This window comes from Aythya marila (assembly GCF_965140915.1).
Source record: "Aythya marila genome assembly, chromosome: 8".
Lineage (NCBI taxonomy): Eukaryota > Metazoa > Chordata > Aves > Anseriformes > Anatidae > Aythya > Aythya marila.
The window spans coordinates 11,243,843-11,261,054 of NC_139049.1; the positions used below are offsets into that span (position 1 = coordinate 11,243,843).

At 58.5% G+C, this 17,212-nt stretch overlaps 1 protein-coding gene across 1 annotated transcript; it reads left to right on the top strand.

Annotated features, from left to right (window-relative positions):
• UCK2 (uridine-cytidine kinase 2) lies at positions 1-15,459 on the top strand. The gene is made up of 7 exons (XM_082766441.1): positions 1-286; positions 8,446-8,605; positions 9,498-9,594; positions 10,116-10,258; positions 12,951-13,048; positions 14,643-14,691; positions 15,202-15,459. Exons 1-7 carry the CDS (start codon positions 188-190, stop codon positions 15,339-15,341), a joined length of 786 nt encoding a protein of 261 aa, XP_082622567.1. The 5' UTR covers positions 1-187; the 3' UTR covers positions 15,342-15,459.
• The last annotated feature ends 1,753 nt before the right edge of the window (positions 15,460-17,212 follow it).

A 17,212-nucleotide genomic window follows, 5' to 3' on the forward strand; every position in this document is an offset into this window, starting at 1 on the left:
CGGCCGGGAGCCGGAGCATGTGCAGCTGCGGCAGGCACCTGGCAGGGAGCCGCAGCGCCGGGGATGTGAGGCAGCAGCAGGCGGGGAGGAAGGCCCTTGACTCATCAGATAAATCCAGCCCCGCCAGGAGAAGCGAAGGCGGAGGGAGGCGCGGCGCAGGAGCACGCTGAGAGAGAGAGAGGGGAGGATGGCGGGGGACAGCGAGCAGCGGCTGGAGGAGCAGGGGCAGCCCAGCGGCGGAGAGCCCTTCCTCATCGGGGTCAGCGGCGGCACGGCCAGCGGCAAGGTGCGCCCAGGAGGCTCCGGGAGAGGCTCCGGGAGCGGCTCCGGGAGCGGAGCGGGGCCGGGGCCGGGGCCGGGCGGCCGCCGCCGCCGCCGCCACGTGCGCTGCGGGGCCGGGCCCGTGCTGGGGACACCGCGGCGGGGAGGGGGGCTCCGAGCGGGCACCCCCATCCTGCTGCCCCCCCTTTTCCTGCTGCCCCCCATCCTGCTGCCCCCTTATCCTGCTGCTCCCCCCATCCTCCCGGCCCTCCTGCAGCCCCCCGGCCGGCAGCGGTGCGGCTGCCCGTGGTGGTTTACCCTCCCCCATCCCCGGTTCTTTTATTTTTTCTTTGGGTTTTGTGTGATTCTTCGTCTTTTTTTAAGCGGGGGGGGCTCGTGAAGGAGTTGGTGGGGAGCTGCTGACTCACGGCCCCGCTCCCCCCGGCTCTGGGGGGCGAGCTGCGGGTGTGCCCGGGGGGCTGCTGCACCCCAGCCGCAGGGCTGCGGGGAATCCCTGCTCTGTGCTCAGCCCCTGGCAGGTCGCTTTCTGTCCCAATACTAGAAAAAATATACTCTTTTTTTCTTTCATCTTTTTCCCCTATTTAAGAGCAAACCCACAGCTGACCCATCCACCCAGTGCAGAAATTCTACCTTTTTTTCTTTTCCTTTTTTTTTTTTTTTAAAGGGGAGAGCACCCCTGGGTGTAGAAGCACCCCTGAGATGTTTCTTGCTAAAGGGACTGAGCGTGGGCCGCCACATGGAGGCAGAGCCCGGTGTCTGGGTTCGGTGGTGTTCGGAGGGGGCCTCTCTCTGTCTCGAAGGGTGGCACGAGCCAGCTGCTGCACCCCAGCCCCTAACCGCAGCGTTTTCGGAACGTGTCGCCGAGGATCCTATTGATTCTTGGACCGCAGCTCCTGCTGCGAGGAGGAAAAATCCAGATATAACAGGGAAGGGATGGCGAGGGAGGATGCAATCCCTTCCACTGGGAACCGGGGCTGGGTTGTTCCTGCGGCAGGGCTCTGGTGACTCAAATGCGCTGGGTTTGTCTGCTCTCTGATGCGTGGGGCTGCCTCTCTGTAGCTGCCCCAATAACATTGTGTCTGGCGCTGCCGAACTGTTATGTCTCTGAACACCGTGTCTCTGGCCCACAAGGTAAAAGCAGTGATTACAGTACAATACGCCGCGGTTGTTCCCAACTTCAAAGTGGAAATGCTTCAGCAGCAGCAGGCTGCCTTAGAAAAAAAAAAAATAGGGAAATGGTTCTTTCTAACTAGAGAGATGTGCTAGCTGGCTTTTCCTGTCTCTCAGCTTTGATTCCCCCCCCTCCAAGTGCTTGCTGGCTGCTAAAAACCTCAGTGCGGTGCTGCCCGGCTGAAGGGAGTCCAGCAGACCAGCACGAAGTTTGTGGGAAAAGGCCGCGAGAAATATGCTGCCAAAAATAAACCTGGAAAAATATTTTTCTTAACAAAGCGAGCTGGCTCAAGGAGAAGCAATAGGGAGAAAGGAGCGGGGGCTTGCACACGCTCATGGTCACCTCGGTTGGCGCTGGGATGCGGCCGCTGTGGAGGGAGAGGCGAGAAGAGCGGCTCCCATCTGGCCCCCAGGAGCACAAGGCTCCTGGAGGGAAAGCAAAGCAGGCACCTTTCCCACCGGGAAGGCGACAAAATCCCTGCGACCCACCTTGGCACCAATTGGGGGTTGTTGTCCCAGCACACCCCTTTGGCAGCGCACCAGCCCCAAGATAACGGAGGGTGTTTGCTGGCCGAGGGCCCCCCCCCCAGCTCCTCCCACTGCTGCTTTTGTTGAGTCTGAGATGGGGAAAAAATGCTCCGCGGTCCCCCCACGTCCCTCTGTGGGGCTGTGGAAGGCAGGGAGCCTGTCTGGAGCTTGCCACAGCTTTCTGTGTCGCGTGGAGCCTTCCCCCGCGGGCTCGGGGCAGCGCTTGGCTGGCATTTCTTAAAGGCAGATTTTTGGGAAGTCAAATCCAAATGCTGACTGCTGTTCCCTAGTGAGCAAGAGAGGCTTGAGGAACTTTTAGGACTCCAGTAGGAGGTAGGAAAATGGGCATCCTCCTGCATTTGGGCCTTGAAAGAAACCTGGACTGTGCGGGGAGGATGATCGGGGAGCGGCAGAGGTGCTGGGCGGGCTGTCATGCTGCAGCCTCTCGGAGGGCAGTGCCAGAGCTGTGGTGGCTCCTCACAAAAGCTTGATGGGAGACACAGCTTCTCCCTTTGTCCCCCTAAATCCAAGCCATGTCCAGCACAGGCAAAGCGTGCCGCCATCTGATGTGGAGGAGATGACTTGGCATTGAGACCCCCTCCTGTGCCAAAACCAGAGAGGACTGCAACCGCCTCGTTCCCTCAGAGGGATTCCCAGGGCTGGTGGTAGCATTTCTGTTCATGCTAAAAGCCTTCAAAGTGCTCTGCTGAAGCTCTAGTTCTTTTCTTCTACCCGTGGTCTTTGTGCTAGCAGCTTCTTCCCTCCCTCCCACGAGAGACTCCTGACTACAAAGCACCGCCGCACGCGAGGCAGGCAGCCAGGCTGGAGGGGAGCTCAGCAAGGTGATTACTGGGATGAGCTGGAAAATGTCAGGATGTCTCCTGGAGGTCTTCAGGTGTCCCCATGTCAGCTGAGCTGCTGGGACCCCGCGGCTCCGCCGGCTTGCTGCCAGCAGCATCTGGTGCTGGGGTGGCTGCAGGGGTGGGGAGAGCTCTTCAAACCCAGGCTGAAGCATTGATTGCTTGCCCCCACGTGATGCGAGACAAAGTGCTGATCGCTACCTTCCAGCAGGAGGTTGTAAGAAAAGAGAGATTTACAATGGGCTGAGTGCTCTCGTTGGCTGCTTGATGATGTGAGGGCCGAGTATGGGTGCCACCGGGGCCTGGTGGCTGCACTTTTGGGGTCTTTAATTAGCTCATTGCGTAGTAAATGTCTGTTCAAACATGCAGGCCTAAGAGTTTCCAGACTGCGGAGCACCAAAACTGCAGTGTGTGTTTAGCCAGGTGTCTTCTTTGCTGCTAATCCTCAAAGCACTTCTGCTTCGAACACCAAAACTGCTGTTTGGGGCCGACGTGGCCAGGTTGGAGCCAGACAAGGGGCTGAAGAAGGCGCTGGGCAGGTGGGGCAAACAGTGTCTTGGTCCCCAGGCAGTGAGTGGTCCCCCCCATCTCCCCATGGAGCAGTTCCCTCTCCACATGGGGCCTCTTGTACGACAGAGAGCTCAGACCCCTGCACTAGCAAGGGTTGAGGTCCCCCACAGCAACCTGTGGGTCGTGGCCACTGTGTCACCACCTGGATGCTGGGCAGAGAAGCCCAGGGGAGAGCCAGGAGCGATCCAGAGGCTTGTGCTAGCCACAGGAGCCTCTGGAGGAGGACTCACAGGGACTGCGGCAGCCTTGTGGCAGCTCAACACCATTTCCTGGTGACGTTTTGTGGCTGGCAGGAGCCCCGGATCACAAGGTCTGACTTCATAAACGCTGGTGTCAGAGTGTGCTAGAGACTCGTCAAACCTTCTGGTAGAACACTGCTCCGTGCCAGCCACTGATCAGCCCGAAACACGGGGTGTTTTGATGGGTCAGCCCTTCCTGGGGCCGGCTGAGTATGTGCAAGCTCGCTAGGGAGCCTCTCTGGTGTTGTCCCCCGGGCTCCAGAAGAATATCTTGCAGCAAAAACAGGTGGATTCGGAGAGATTGTGTTAGGGGGGGTTGTCTTTCTGCCCACACATCGTCTGTGTTCAGATCCTCTGTGTCTGCGTGCACCTGTTTGTGCTAGAACCCACTAGATGCCGTGTGAATGAATAGGAACCTGGCTGTCCCCATCCGGGACTGCTCAGCCTGTGGCTCGCAGAGGGAAAGGCAGGAGTGGGGAACCTGCCCGGGAAAGCTCTGGCTGGAGGCCCGGCCTTTTGGTATGAGAACAGCAAGTTTCCAGTCCCAGTGCTGCCCTACGGATGTGCTCCATTGGGACTGGAAAGGACTGCGTGGGTCACAGATGTGTAATAGATGCTCCAGGACCTTCCCAATTTGGCATCTGTTCTGTGTGCCACCCCAGTCCACCGAGCACTTCCTAATACCCTATAATTAATATAAAAATCAACAGTTAGTGCGCTGCAGGAGATGAGCTGTGGAGAAGAGTGGTGTTACCAGGGTCATGATCTCTGGGACTCAGTTGAGTAGAAGTCCCAGGTGATGTCTGGAAAGGAAGCCATGCCCTGTGCTACAGGGGGCATCATCCCAGCAGTCCCTTGGTGTGACCTTAGGGGAAATCCTGCCAGATCCCCAAAATGGAGACTTTAAACCACAAGCATGATGAGGGCACCCGGCCAGGATCCTGCAGGTCGTAGGGTCCCACCTGGTGCCTCTGCCTGGTTCCTGCAGCACTGGCTGCGTTCTCCCCAGTACCCATCTGAAGTCATACCAAGGGGGACTGCGGGCTAATCTGCATAATAATATTGGGGAATTAGTCAACTGAAGTGTATTTGAGTGGCTGGCTATAGGCCATGAGTTGATATGAATTAAATATGTAATGTAATTAATATATTTCAACTAAACGTGAGGCGTAGGGCTCCAAACACCCTTCTGCCGGATTCCTTCCCTGGTGCACCACCTCTGTCCTTCCAGGAAAATATGCTGGTGTTGTTCCCCAGCACCCCCTGTGTCTTCCCCAGGAGAATAAAGCTGCGCTTCTTCCTAAAACACGAGCTGGTTGTGTGCTTGGTGCAGAGGAGGAATCCTGCAAGGGGAGCTGCAGCTGCTTCTGCTCAGGAATGACATCTCCGAGCTCTCTTCTCGAGCTGGGCTGTGCAGAGACCTCCCTCTCAGCGTGTACAGCTTTCCTAGGGACCAGCTCGAGCTCAAAGAACAATGGAAGGTGCCTGAGAAGTCCTGCCTTGGTGTGGTGTGGCTGGCATGGCAAGGGTCTGCTCGGCATCCTCAGAGGCTGCTGTGTCCTGTCTGTATTTTGGTTTTAACCAGCTTCTGGAGCACATCGCGCTTGCTGGGTGTGAATCAGTCCCAGCCTTTGCTTTGGGCCATGACGAGTAAAGCTGTGTGTGGCTGGTGGCTGGCCAGGGAAGAGGCCGAGCAGAGGCAAGGAGGCCTTTCATGCTGTGCCTCTCACCTTCAAAGCATGTAGCAGGGCTAGAACTTGGGATGGGGCCCAAATCCTGGAGTTTTAGTGTTGGGATTCACCTAGAGCATCACTGCACCTCCCTCAAGTCATTCCTCTGTCTGCCTCTGCACTCTTGGGCTTCTCAGGGAAGAAATGAATTTCTTCACCCCCCAGGAGAAGTGGTTGATGGTGGTAGTTAGGAATAGGAGGGGAAGGAATTGGGGCCCAGGTTGTCCCTTCAGGTGGGTGCTGGGTGTCAGCACCACACATCCCCTGGGTCCCACCAGTGCAGCCAGGCCGGCCGCATCCCACCTTGGTCATTCTTGGCCAAGGCATGACTAAGATGTCCTCGTGGGCTCCTGCAGGCCCTCCCCAGAGCCCAGCCACCACCATTTGCAGTTAGGAGTGGATTTTTCACGCTGCTGATTAACTTTGGCCACGTGTATGTACACGGAGCTGGTCTATGAGAAGGGGTTTGAGCAGGGCACTTGCGTCACTTACTTGGAAGATGTTTCCTGAGGCTGGGAGTTTCTGTTCATGCTTGTAGGGGAATTTGTAACCTCTGCATTTCTGTTTTTTCTTCCTCCTTTGCGTATGGTGTTTGTCGACTGAGGGGAAAAGCTGCCTGCCCCGCTATAGGAGCGTTCAGGCTGGCATCAGGGAATGCCTGTCACAAACCGCTTTTGTTTCTGCCAAAAGTCATCACAAGGAGGGGAAAACCCCTCTGCACCGAGACCTGGGGCGGACACTGTTCTTACCAGCCCCAGAGAGGCTGGGGGAGGCCTCCTGGGGCCTGCTGGGCTGGAGGAGCACGCTGTGTCCCCCGCGGGGCCTACAGGGAACCAGGGTGACACGTGTGCCCCTTCCCTGAGCCCAGCGGTGACATTCTTGCAGGGTGTCCTTCTGATCTTCCTCGTCTGCTGCTGCTCACAGCTCTCTGAAACCCACCAGAGAAAAGGGAAGGGGTCCAAAGCAAGGGGCACTTGCCACCCCAGAGCTTTGGAAGGTGAATACAGCCGGGATATGCTCCAGCAGGAGGGTGTGTATGTGAGCCAGGCTTTGTGTTCCCCTCTCCAGCTGCTGAGGGTGACTTTCTCTTGGGGTTTTTCTCACCATCAGGTGTCTTAAGTTGGGTGTCGTGGAACATGAGGGTGATTCTCAGAGCTGATGGGGACTTCTCCCTGCTTTCCAGGATCAGTAGACTAGGCATGAGCGTGCCTAAGGCAAAGTAAGGACTGGGAGGAACTGTTTGATGCTGTGAAACAATTTTATTGTCCATCTGTGTGCTGAAGTCCAAGGGGAGAGTGCAAATTGTGTTGCTTTCACTGCTCTGAAGGAGCTCTGCTCCCTTCCCCAGGCTGGGGAAAGCAGTTTCTGGTGCAGATCCGTACAGATCCCACTGATCTGCAGGCTGGGGATCTGTCCTGGAGGCTGTGCTGGAAGGTGGTTGATTAAAACTTGCAAAGGGCCTGGGAAATGTGGTGTCCCTGGCAGCTGCGGCCAAGGCCGAGCCCTGCTGCGCCGTCAGCACGGGCAGCAAGGAACGGCAGCGGCGTCCGGGAGAGAGCGTGGGGAGGAAAAGCGGAGGAGAGGCAGCGTGCACGCCCTGTGGGATACAGCTGGGCAAGCAGTGGGGCTGGAGAAGGATGTGGGGAGTGGGAAAACAGAGCAAACAGAGCGGGGGCTCCTGCTCTCTCACGCAAGCAGCTTGTGTGTGCTGAGGAGCTGCCTGGCAGCGGCTCGCCGCGGTGCTTTGTTCTGGGCGCAGGGCAGGGCTGCCGACGTGGCTCGGGGAAAGCACGGCTCGCCCTCCCGAGGTGGGTGGGATGTTCAGGGAGACCCCGACCCTGAGCAGCAACCCGAACGTCTGCCTGGGGCTGTGGGACCGCTGTCGGGCAGCCCGGGCCGGTTGTTTGGCTGCGCTCGGTGGCTCTGCAGCGCGGCTGGGGCTGACTCACAGCGCGGCGCGGTCACAGCCAAGTCAGGTCAGCCTGGCCCGAGGGGAACAGACGCTCTCTGGGGACGGCAATGCCGTCAGATCTTCCAGCTTCGCAGGCAAACTGCCTTGCCCTCCGCCTGCCGGGGCTGTGACCTCTGCCAGCCCTGCCTTCCTCTCCTCCTTCCCCTCGCCAGCGCTGCCTCCCGGGGCTGCCAGCCGGGTATGGGGCAGACGGCCGAGCCAGCAGTGAGATGGGGGTGTGGATAGAGCCACGGGCAGGCCGAGGCAAGCGAGCCTCTCACTGCAAAGCAGAGAGCTTGGCAGAGGGTATTTGTGGTGACTGAGGCCAGCAGCAGCTCAGTGGGGTGTTTGCAGTGAGCATGATTCACGCGGGAGGTGAAGCTGCTCAGCTTGGTGCCAGGAGCACCCCTTTTCCCCCTGTCCCAAGTTGGGGGGATGCTGGTGGCAGAGCAGTGCCCCCCCAGCCTGTCCTGGGCTCGCTGGCTGGGGCAGGCAGCAGCCAAGGCCTCCTGTGACTAAGGAGAAGGGACAGAAGCACACTTTGGGGTTTGTCCCCAACGCCATGCCCTGATTCATGCCTGCTGCAAGGTGTCGGTCCCCGTGCCAGGGGCACTCGTGGGGATCTTGTGCCAGCAGCCAGAGCCACGTGGCTGTGTGGCTGCTGGCTCCGCAGTGCCCTTCGCTTTGCTGTGCCAAGAGGCACCAGGATATGCTCGCGGCTGCTCCTCCCAGCCCTGGCAGCTGTGGCAGAGCTCTGATAAAGTCCCAGCGCTCTCCTCCTGGTATCTTTTCATCTTGGGCTGTATTTAGGGTATGAAGACAGCCTGGCCCTGCCTCTCTGCAGATTTTTTCTTCTTCCCTAGCCATGCAGCCATGGGGTTTCTGGGCTGGGGGGATGCTGCTTGGTGCTGCTTTCACACCAGAGGGTCCTGTGGTGATGCCCTTGAAGCACTTCTCCCTCTGTGCCTTTGGGCTGTGCCTTCGAGGGGACCACAAACTCTTGGCTGAAGGTCCAGCGAGCGGTGTCCCATTCGTGCCATTACTGGGGGACATTCTCCCCATGTGGCTCAGACACTGCTGCCCCTGACTTGTCCCCTTTGCTGCTCTTTTCCCAGTCCTCGGTCTGCTCCAAGATCGTCCAGCTGCTGGGCCAGAACGAGGTGGACTACCGCCAGAAGCAGGTGGTGATCGTGAGCCAAGACAGCTTCTACCGGGTCCTCACCTCGGAGCAGAAATCCAAAGCGCTCAAAGGCCAGTTCAATTTTGACCACCCAGGTGAATGGAGAATGGCACCGGGGCTCTGCCGCGCGGGTCTGGAGTGGGAACCCCCATCCCACGGGCAAAAGGCCTTGCAGGGACACCAGGGCTCTGCCTGGGGCAGGCTGGGAATCTGTGGGTGGCTTAGTGAAGGCCTTGTGGAGCTAGGAGCCTTGTGTTAGAGGTGGGGCCGCCTGTGTACCCTGCAGCACAACCTCTGCCTTCCCAGGAAAGGAGCTGCCTGTGGGGTGGAGTGCTTGGGATGAGAAAGGGCAGGTTTTGAGCTGTCAGACTCCTTAAGATGCTTCTCTTCTCCTCTCTGCAAAAACATGCCCCGGTTTGAAAACCCTTCTGGGTCAGGACCAGGGAAATCCAGCCTGGCACAGCTCCCTGGAGCCACCAGCTCCATGTCCCTCCTTCGAGGAGGGAACCGCCTTGTGCAGCTGCCCTGCAGACCCATCTGCTGGGATGGCCGTGCCCTGCTGCTACAACAGGGGCTCTTTGAACTGTCCCCAGGCTTGGTGGGGAAATTCCAGAGCCACTGTCCCCTCGTCCCCCACGAGGACAATGGCTGCAGGCAGCAAGCACTGAGCAAACAGAGCCCTGTCTGTCTGGTGGCTCAAGGCTGAAACACTGCTGCAGTCTCTGCGAGGGCCGGAGCCCCAGAGGAGATGCCTTCCCAAACCCAGGCCCTCAGCGTGGCCGTACAAGGCTGGTATTGATTCCTGCAGACCAGATCCCAGGCCGGTGCAAAGCAGCAGAGCCCTGGGCTTTGCAGCACCCGTGGGACAAGCGGGGCTTTCCTGCAGACACACAGCCAGAGCCGTGAGCGGGGTGCCGGTGGCTCTGCCTAGGCTAAGCACGGCGCGGCGTGTGAAGCCACCTCGGGTAACGTTTGCTCTCTCCTCAGATGCCTTTGACAACGAGCTGATCGTGAAAACACTCAAAGAGATCACGGAAGGGAAGACGGTCCAGATCCCCGTCTATGACTTTGTCTCCCACTCCAGGTCCAACAGCTGCTCCTGCCTTGCTGCACCTCCGCCGCGGCGTGGTGCACGGCCCTGCCGCCCCAACCGCCCGCCCCCCGACTTGTGCCACCCCACAGCTCCCATGCTGATGGCTCCAGGCCCCTTGGTTAGAGGATCCGAGGCTGGCACAGGCACAGCCCAGGGGTCTGGAGAGCTGCACGGCCATGTGATGCCATCCGGCAACACACAGGCAGCAGCGGAGGAGGGCTACGGCCCCCCACCTGCGCTTCTTCTCCCCATAAACTCTGTGTTTGTGGCTGTAACAAGTATTCCGGGCTCAAACGCTCCTGCACTGCCAGGAAAAGAGTTCTTGCAGCTCTTGCTCCCGTCGCTCCTCCCTTGCATGCGTTCAGCTTGTTTTTGCATGCCTGCGTTGGTCGGGCATGGTGTGACCCCGCTCCTTGTCCTGCAAAAGCAGGAGTGCTGCTGTTTTCCCCATCCCTCTTGGCTTGTTCTCCCCCCTGCCAGCACATTTTGACTCTCCTCCTTCCCTCTGCTAGGAAAGAGGAGACGGTGACCGTCTACCCCGCCGACGTGGTGCTCTTCGAAGGCATCCTGGCCTTCTACAGCCAGGAGGTGCGGGATCTCTTCCGCATGAAGCTCTTTGTGGACACGGATGCAGACACCCGGCTGTCCCGCAGAGGTGAGGCCCGAACTTTCTCAGTGCAGCAGGGAGAGAAATGTGGCCTAAAATTGGCTCCCAGAAATGTGAGAGAAATGAGGGTGTGTGTGTGAGGGTGTGATGCAGACAGGGAGTGTGCTCATGCACTCAATCAGCGCAAGCACAGCAGCGTGGAGTCTCCGTGCTCCTTGGCACTGGGGTGAAAACTGAGGGCGAGGAGCCCTAGGAACCAGAATATCCCTCTGTAGGACTCCCCACCTCCAGCTGGCTTGGCTGCACGTCACCAGGTGGTGCAGGACGGGCACTGACAGCCTCCCCAGCGTGTCTGGGGTGCAGGTGACTTAGAGGAGGGGTCCCACGCAGGCTGTGACAAGAGAAGCGTGTCCCAGTGCTTCAGCCCCTGTGCACAGGACTGTCCCACGCCGAGCCAGAACTGGTCTTGCCTGCTCAAAGCCCCGCAGCCCTGCTGGTGCCAGATGCACAGCCTCCTCCGTGCTGGGATGTCATCAGTGCTGCTGAAAAGCTGCTCTTTACGCATCCTCCCTGACCCTGCCCACTGTTCCTGCGTGACTCATGCGGGGAGGTGACAGCACACTCATCGCAGGGAGACGTGTTAGCGGGTCACAGACGCACGTTTGCAAGATCCTGCAGCGTGAGCCTTATCCCGTAAACAGACCATGCGGTGCAGGCCCTTGGGCACACAGCCCAGCCAGGGGGCAGCCCGTGTTTTTGGCAGCGCCCTGTAGCAGCTGTCCAAAGGCATTTGTGTGTTTGCAGCGCCCTGTGACCACGTGTGCATCCTGATGGCACTCTGCAGCGCCTGCTGCAGCCACTTTGTGCCATCCTCAGGGATTTCTCCCACCCAGCATCAATAAAGCCTCGCAAAGGGGCTGCTGGCTGGTTGAGGTGCTGGTGTCTCATTGTCAGGCAGCTTGTCTGCCTCCTGGTAGGGAGCTGCCTGTCTGTGTGACAAGTCTGCTGGCCTGCTGTCATCTCCCTGCACGTCTCCCTGGCATTGCTGGGAAAGGAAAGCCAGCGTGTGAGATGCCGAAGGTGTAATCATGTCCCTGGAATGTAGCTGGAGGCGGCTTGTAGCAAGAGCGAGTCGGAATCCTGCGTTGTGACATGGCCCTGGGCCATCTTGCTCTCCCACAAGTCCTGAGGAGTTGCAGCAATGGGCTTTTGGGCTGGGTGGCAGCAGGAGATGAAGTTCCTGGAAATGTAGCTGGCAGCTCCGTTAATCAGCAGCGCTGGGGCTGGGGCTGGGACTCTCACAGCCCCCCTCTCAGCATCTCTCCCAGAAAAACGCTGCCACCGGAGTGCAAGGGCCCGGATCTGCCAGGTGCCTCCAGCAGCCTGCTCCGTGCAGAGCTGCTTCTGGCCAAGGTCCCTCGCTGCCCTGTCCTGTGCCAACTTCATAAAAAAAAAAAAAAAAGAGACCGAGCCAGGTGTCACGTGAGTTTTCCAGGTCTGATTTGAGTGGTGCCTGCTGGCTCTGGGCGCGTGCCGCCGTGTCCTTGGGATGCTGGCCTGCCCTGCGAGTAGAGGGTGATCCCTCCAGATAGGGCTGCGTGCTCCTCTCGCTGCGACGTGTGGCTCTGGGGCCAAGTACAACTCAGCAGGCGCTTGATTCACATTTTGGGGGGTCGTTGCCCTGCGGTGGTGTGCCCTGGGAGCAGGCAGGAGAGCTCAGCCCTGCCAGGAGCACCCTGCAGCCTGGGCGCTCGCCCTTGCAGCTCGTGGACCTCCTGCACTGCCCCAGTGGGGTGTGCAGCGTGTACACCCTCGCCGTGCTGCTTCCCTGCCCCAGAGCAGCCAACAAACAGGGTGTGGGACCTGGGAAACAAAAGTCTCTCTGTCTTGCCTCTTTTTTTTTATTTTTATTTTTTTAATTTTCCTTGCCTTTTTTTTTTTTTTTTTTTTTTTTTTGGTATTGTTTGTGCTGGGGCTTGCTCCCGCTCTCCAGAGAGGGCAAGGAGCTGGCTGGAGCAGCCTGAGCTGGCCAAACCCTTCCAGGGGATCGGATTCCTGCTGGACTGGGGCACGTGCCCGTGCTGAAGGGATTTCGGACCAGAGCTGGCAGCAGCCCAAGCGCCTTGTGCAAACAGGGTGCGAGGCCTGAACAGCACAGTGAGCAGTAGGCAGCTTGCTCTCCTGCCTCCTGGCTTCCTCCTGGGCTGATATCCTCCCAGCACGGCACCAGCCCCTGTTTTTGAGAGCCTGCTTTGCCTCCCCGTCCCACTCAGCTGGGGACAGCACAAGGAGGCCTGGCAGAGCTGCGTGCGTGGGTTTTGCTCCCCTCGGATCTGCAGACCTGAGCTGAAGCATGCCTTTGTGTGAGCACACAGCGAATCCCAGAGCTTTTCTCTTTGTGCACCTCTCCCCTGGGACAGCTGGGAGAATGCCCTGACCCCAGAGGGAGAAGAGAGGCACAAGGGCTGAGGCTGGGGTGGCACTTAGAGTGGGACATGTGCTTGCAGAGCTGATGAGGGAGGGAGGCCAAGACAAGCCCTTGGCCAGGTCAGCCAGCCCTTGGCTCCTGGGGAGGTTTGGAAGTGGGCTGGGTGTGCTCGGACATGTGGGCAGCAGCTTCCAGGAACACGGACCATGGGGAAAATAGCAGGATGGCCAGCCAAAACCTTGCTGAAGGGAAGGGAGGTGGAGATATCCATGTCCAGGCTCCTGACTGTGCTTTATGGCTTCCCCCCCGCAGTGCTACGAGACATCAGTGAGCGAGGCAGGGACCTCGAGCAGATCTTGTCGCAGTACATCACCTTCGTGAAGCCTGCCTTCGAGGAGTTCTGTTTGCCAGTAAGTAGGGGGAGCAGCACACACAGAAAGGCCTCTTTCCCTGGCCAGCTCGTCAGACAGGAGCGTTTCATGTGCCAGAGCCCTCTCCCTGCAGGCGCTGGCAAAAAAAAAAAAAATAAAATAAAATAAAGGGGGTGTCAGTGTCAGTGCTGGCTAGGGCAGGGCGAGATGGGGACTGTTTGTACAGCCACTGCCTTCCCGGTGAGATCACAGTCCCCAAGGGAAGGCAGACACGGCGAGAGAAACCCCTCCCTGCACGGGGTCAGCCAAGCCAGCGCCCGGCAGCTCAGCAGATGCCAGCTGAGGACGGGTGATCCTCGCCTGCATCTGGCTGGGGAATAGGTCCCCGTCCCCAGGCAGTGAGCGCCGTGCCTGCCTCCTGCTCTGGGCTGTCCTGCCTGCCCTTTTCACCCTGTGCTGCTGGCTGGGTGCTTGGGGGAGCAGGGGGGCTTCTTCCTTTGCTCTGCACTGCAGGATGTGGCCTTGCAGGTCATTTTTTCCCACCTGGTGAGAGGTGAAGGCGTAGAGCAGATGGACCTTGCTGGGGCCCAGGGTTGCAGGGCTGCCTGGGGCAAGGAAGTGACTTTGGGGGCTGATAATTGAGGTGGGAAGCCTGGCTGCCTAGCAGGCAGGGACTTTGAATGCAGGAGAGCACTGCAGTCCCAGAGACCTTGCAGGTGATGGAGCGTGTTTGCAGGTGTAGCCATCGCACGCTTCCAAGGTCCAGCGTTGGTGTCAGTCCCAGAAAGACTTTTTCAGGGAGGCAGGAGCAGCTGGGTGCCTGGCAGGTCCCCAGCAAGCTTTGCAAGGGTGAAATGTGAAACAAGGAGGGTAGAAAACAACTGCCTTGTGCCCACCCACCAGCTCTGGACTGGTCTGCTCCCACCTCCAACCCAGTGGTGGGCTTGGCTGCAGATCCACGTGGTTGTGGAGCAGGCTCAGCACCCACTGCTGCTGTTACTGAGCTCCGAGCCTGTCCTGGAGATGTTTGATAGGGTTGGAAGTGCCTGGAGGTGTCAGATCACAGCCTTGGCCCCGCAGGCTGGCTGGCTTGCTGATTGTGGAGCGTGGCTGTCAGGAAGCTGATCAGCTGTAAAAGCTGGCACAAGTTGGAGAGGAAACTGAGACTGGCACCTTCCAGCAAAAATAGGCCGGGCCTGGCATCCTGAGTCAGCCTTTTTTTGCAAGTGTTGCTGGTAGAAAACTTCTCCCACATCCCAAGCGGATCAGCCCTGCGTGTCCACGCAGCCCAGGCACGCCAACTCTTGCTCTTGTACCAAGTCTGCCTGGATTTGGGGTGAGGCTGTTCCCTAGAGCATCAGCTGCTGGAGTGATCACAAGGCTTTGTTGGGGTGCTTCTTTCCAGAATTTCTTTGAGCTCAGGAAGCTGAAGTCAAGGTGCGAAGTGTGGCCCTCAAAATGCAGAGCAGAAGGCAAAGAAGAGGTTTCAAAATGAATTATCAGCACCAACACACCTCCCAGAGGGTTTGGGCTTGGGGAGGGGAGGGACGGGACCTGCCGCAGGAAGCAGTGTAATGCCCCAGCTGGGTGGCTCTCCACTTTCCTTGTAACACAATGCTCTCTTTCTTCCCAGACCAAGAAGTATGCTGACGTGATCATTCCCAGAGGAGCAGATAATGAAGGTGAGCAGACCCAGATCTTGCTGTTATGTCCTGGTGTTACGTAGGAGGTAGCAGGGGCTGCCACGGAAGTGATTCAGCCCATGGCCTGGCACCTCACACGCACTGAGCTGAACCCCTGCCCCATGCTCCTGCCTGGTGCATTGGTGCCTGGGAGTTTGTGCTCCTCTTACCGAGCCTGGGAGCCCGTCTGTGTGCAGTGCCTGCGGGCAAACAGCTCCCAGCTCACCCCACGCTCAGGGAAAGGTGCTTCTCCGGGGCCAGGCGTGCAGGGACAGTCAGGTCTCCCCCTGGCTGGAGCCTGCCTGACCACGCTGGCCAGGAGAGAGGGAAGGAAGGGGCAGTGAGGCAGCTCCTCCCCGCAGGCTTACAGCTCCCCACTGCAGGCTTACAGCTCCCCACCGTGGGATGGGAGGCAACGGGAGTAGGGTCATCGCCTCCAGTTTGCCTCTAGTTTTCCGCAGTCCTAACACAACCTCTCCCCCGGTGTCTCTCCCTCCCTTCTGCTCGCAGTGGCCATCAACCTGATCGTGCAGCACATCCAGGACATTCTTAACGGAGGACTCAGCAAACGCCAGAGCAACGGCTACCTGAACGGCTACACTCCTCCCCGCCAGCGGCAGCCCTCAGAGTCCAGCAGCCGGCCTCACTGACCCCGGGCGGCAGGCGGGAGGCTGGGGGCGGAGGGCGCTGGGGCCCTGCCGCTGCCCCCCTGTACATACTGTCTGTTCATTCCCCCCTTATCTATTTAAGAAACCAGACGGAGACGAATGCCTTTAATTTTGTATGTTGGAAATGCCGAATGAGAAGCAGCCGGCTGCTCGGGAGCCCGGACCGCCCACAGCTCCTGGCCTTGCTCAGTAACTCCTCCAGCATGGAACCGGCTATAAATCTCTATAAATATAGAATTGCTCTATTTTTGTGTAAATGCAGAATAACGTAAAGTTACTTGCTGTCAGGTATTTGCCAGGCTTGGTGTTGCTGGGAGGGGGCTGGGAAGAGGGTTGGGATGGGAAGAGATGCTATGAGGTGAGGTCAGGACTCTCACCTCATAGACAAGAGGAAGAGCATCCAGCAGCTGCTGTAGTATCGCTGTGATCCCCTTCCCAGGGAAGGGATGAGCTGAGCAGCTTCAGTGCCACACAGACTTTGTGACTAGGCTGTGGTTGCCCCCTCCTGCCGTTGCTGTTCAGGTCCACTCAGCCTGGTTGGGCTGGCAGGCACTGCACAATGCCACGGGGAGATGGGAGAACAACGTGCAATCCCTCCCCCGCCTGTCTCTGTGCTTGTGGGTTTCTGACACCCCTTCCCCTGCTGCTGTGGGGGCTGTTGTCACACTCTCCAGCAAAAACCTGGCAGGTGAGGCTGGGAATCTGGTCGTGGGCATGGCAGCCGGTGTCTTTAGCAGCCTTGCTGTCTGGCTTGTGTGGGTAAAGGACATGGGTGACACAGCCCCTCTGGAGCTCAGCTGTGCTTGTGGTGGGACTCCGAGCCAAGCTGCAGGCTCAACCCCACGGGTCTGTAAGATACGATTAAGAGAGAAGCAGCCTCTACCAAAAAAAAAGGGGCAATAGGTGCTGAAAAGCAGCTGCAAAGCTTCCCGAGGTGGGGGCAGCAGTGTAGAACAGTCTCCCTAACATCTGTCTCCACGCTCTTGTCTGGCCTGTGTCCCTTCATCGTGTGCTGGGGGAGGACGTGGTGTCCCCACGGTGTCATGCCTGGGGCTGCACTCACTCACATGGGATGAGAATTAGTCTCCCCTAACCTGGTAGTGCTGCAGTAGCCCAGGAGAGCCTGGTGAGGCTATTCTGCAGAACCTGGAGAGCAAAGTGGGGCAGATGGGCTAGGGCAGGGGCTTGGTGGGAGCCAGGGAAGGAAGGGGATGCGATGGGATGGTAGCCAGGACAGATCAATTGGCCCATGCTGCTGGGTTTGAGGCTCATGCTGCTGGGTTTGAGTTGCCCCATCAAAAAGCAATTCTCAGAGGCATCCCATGAAGCCTGGAGCAAGGACCCTCTTAGCCTTGCTCTCTCTGATGGTTTTCACTCCTTCCAGAGCATTGTTCTTGCTCTGCATGGTTAAAAGCTTAAGGCTTCAGAAACCCAGTGCTCCATCGCTCTCCAGCCCAATGCGAGCCAAGACGAGCTTTGATTTTAACTAGGAGAACAAGAAAAGAAATTCCTCCCCAAGTCTGCTGGGGCAGACATTCCCTCTTGGTGTGTGATGGGGGCTGGCATCAGCCCTTCATCCCCCTCACTGTCTGCAGATGCCCCCTGAGGCATGACAGCTTTGCCATAATAAAGGGCTGTCACTAGCTGAATTATTCCAGCTACAGCATGTCAGCCACGGGTAGGACGGACCAGAGCCCTACAGCTCTGGAGAGGCTCCTCAGGGCTTTAGTGGCCAAGACAGATCTCAAGCAAATATTGTCAGTAGATAAGGGAGGTGACCTTTCCCAGCACTGCTGAGGCCAAACTGCAGTGCTGCGTCCAGTTGTGTGCTCACCAGTACAGCAGAGACATGG

What these genes read in the sequence shown, in the direction of transcription:
- UCK2 (XM_082766441.1), top strand. Translation starts at nt 188, where the DNA reads ATGGCGGGGGACAGCGAGCAGCGGCTGGAGGAGCAGGGGCAGCCCAGC. An exon ending in GCGGCACGGCCAGCGGCAAG is followed by an intron (nt 287 to 8,445) that starts GTGCGCCCAGGA and finishes CTCTTTTCCCAG; the next exon opens with TCCTCGGTCTGCTCCAAGAT. An exon ending in CAGAGGAGCAGATAATGAAG is followed by an intron (nt 14,692 to 15,201) that starts GTGAGCAGACCC and finishes TTCTGCTCGCAG; the next exon opens with TGGCCATCAACCTGATCGTG.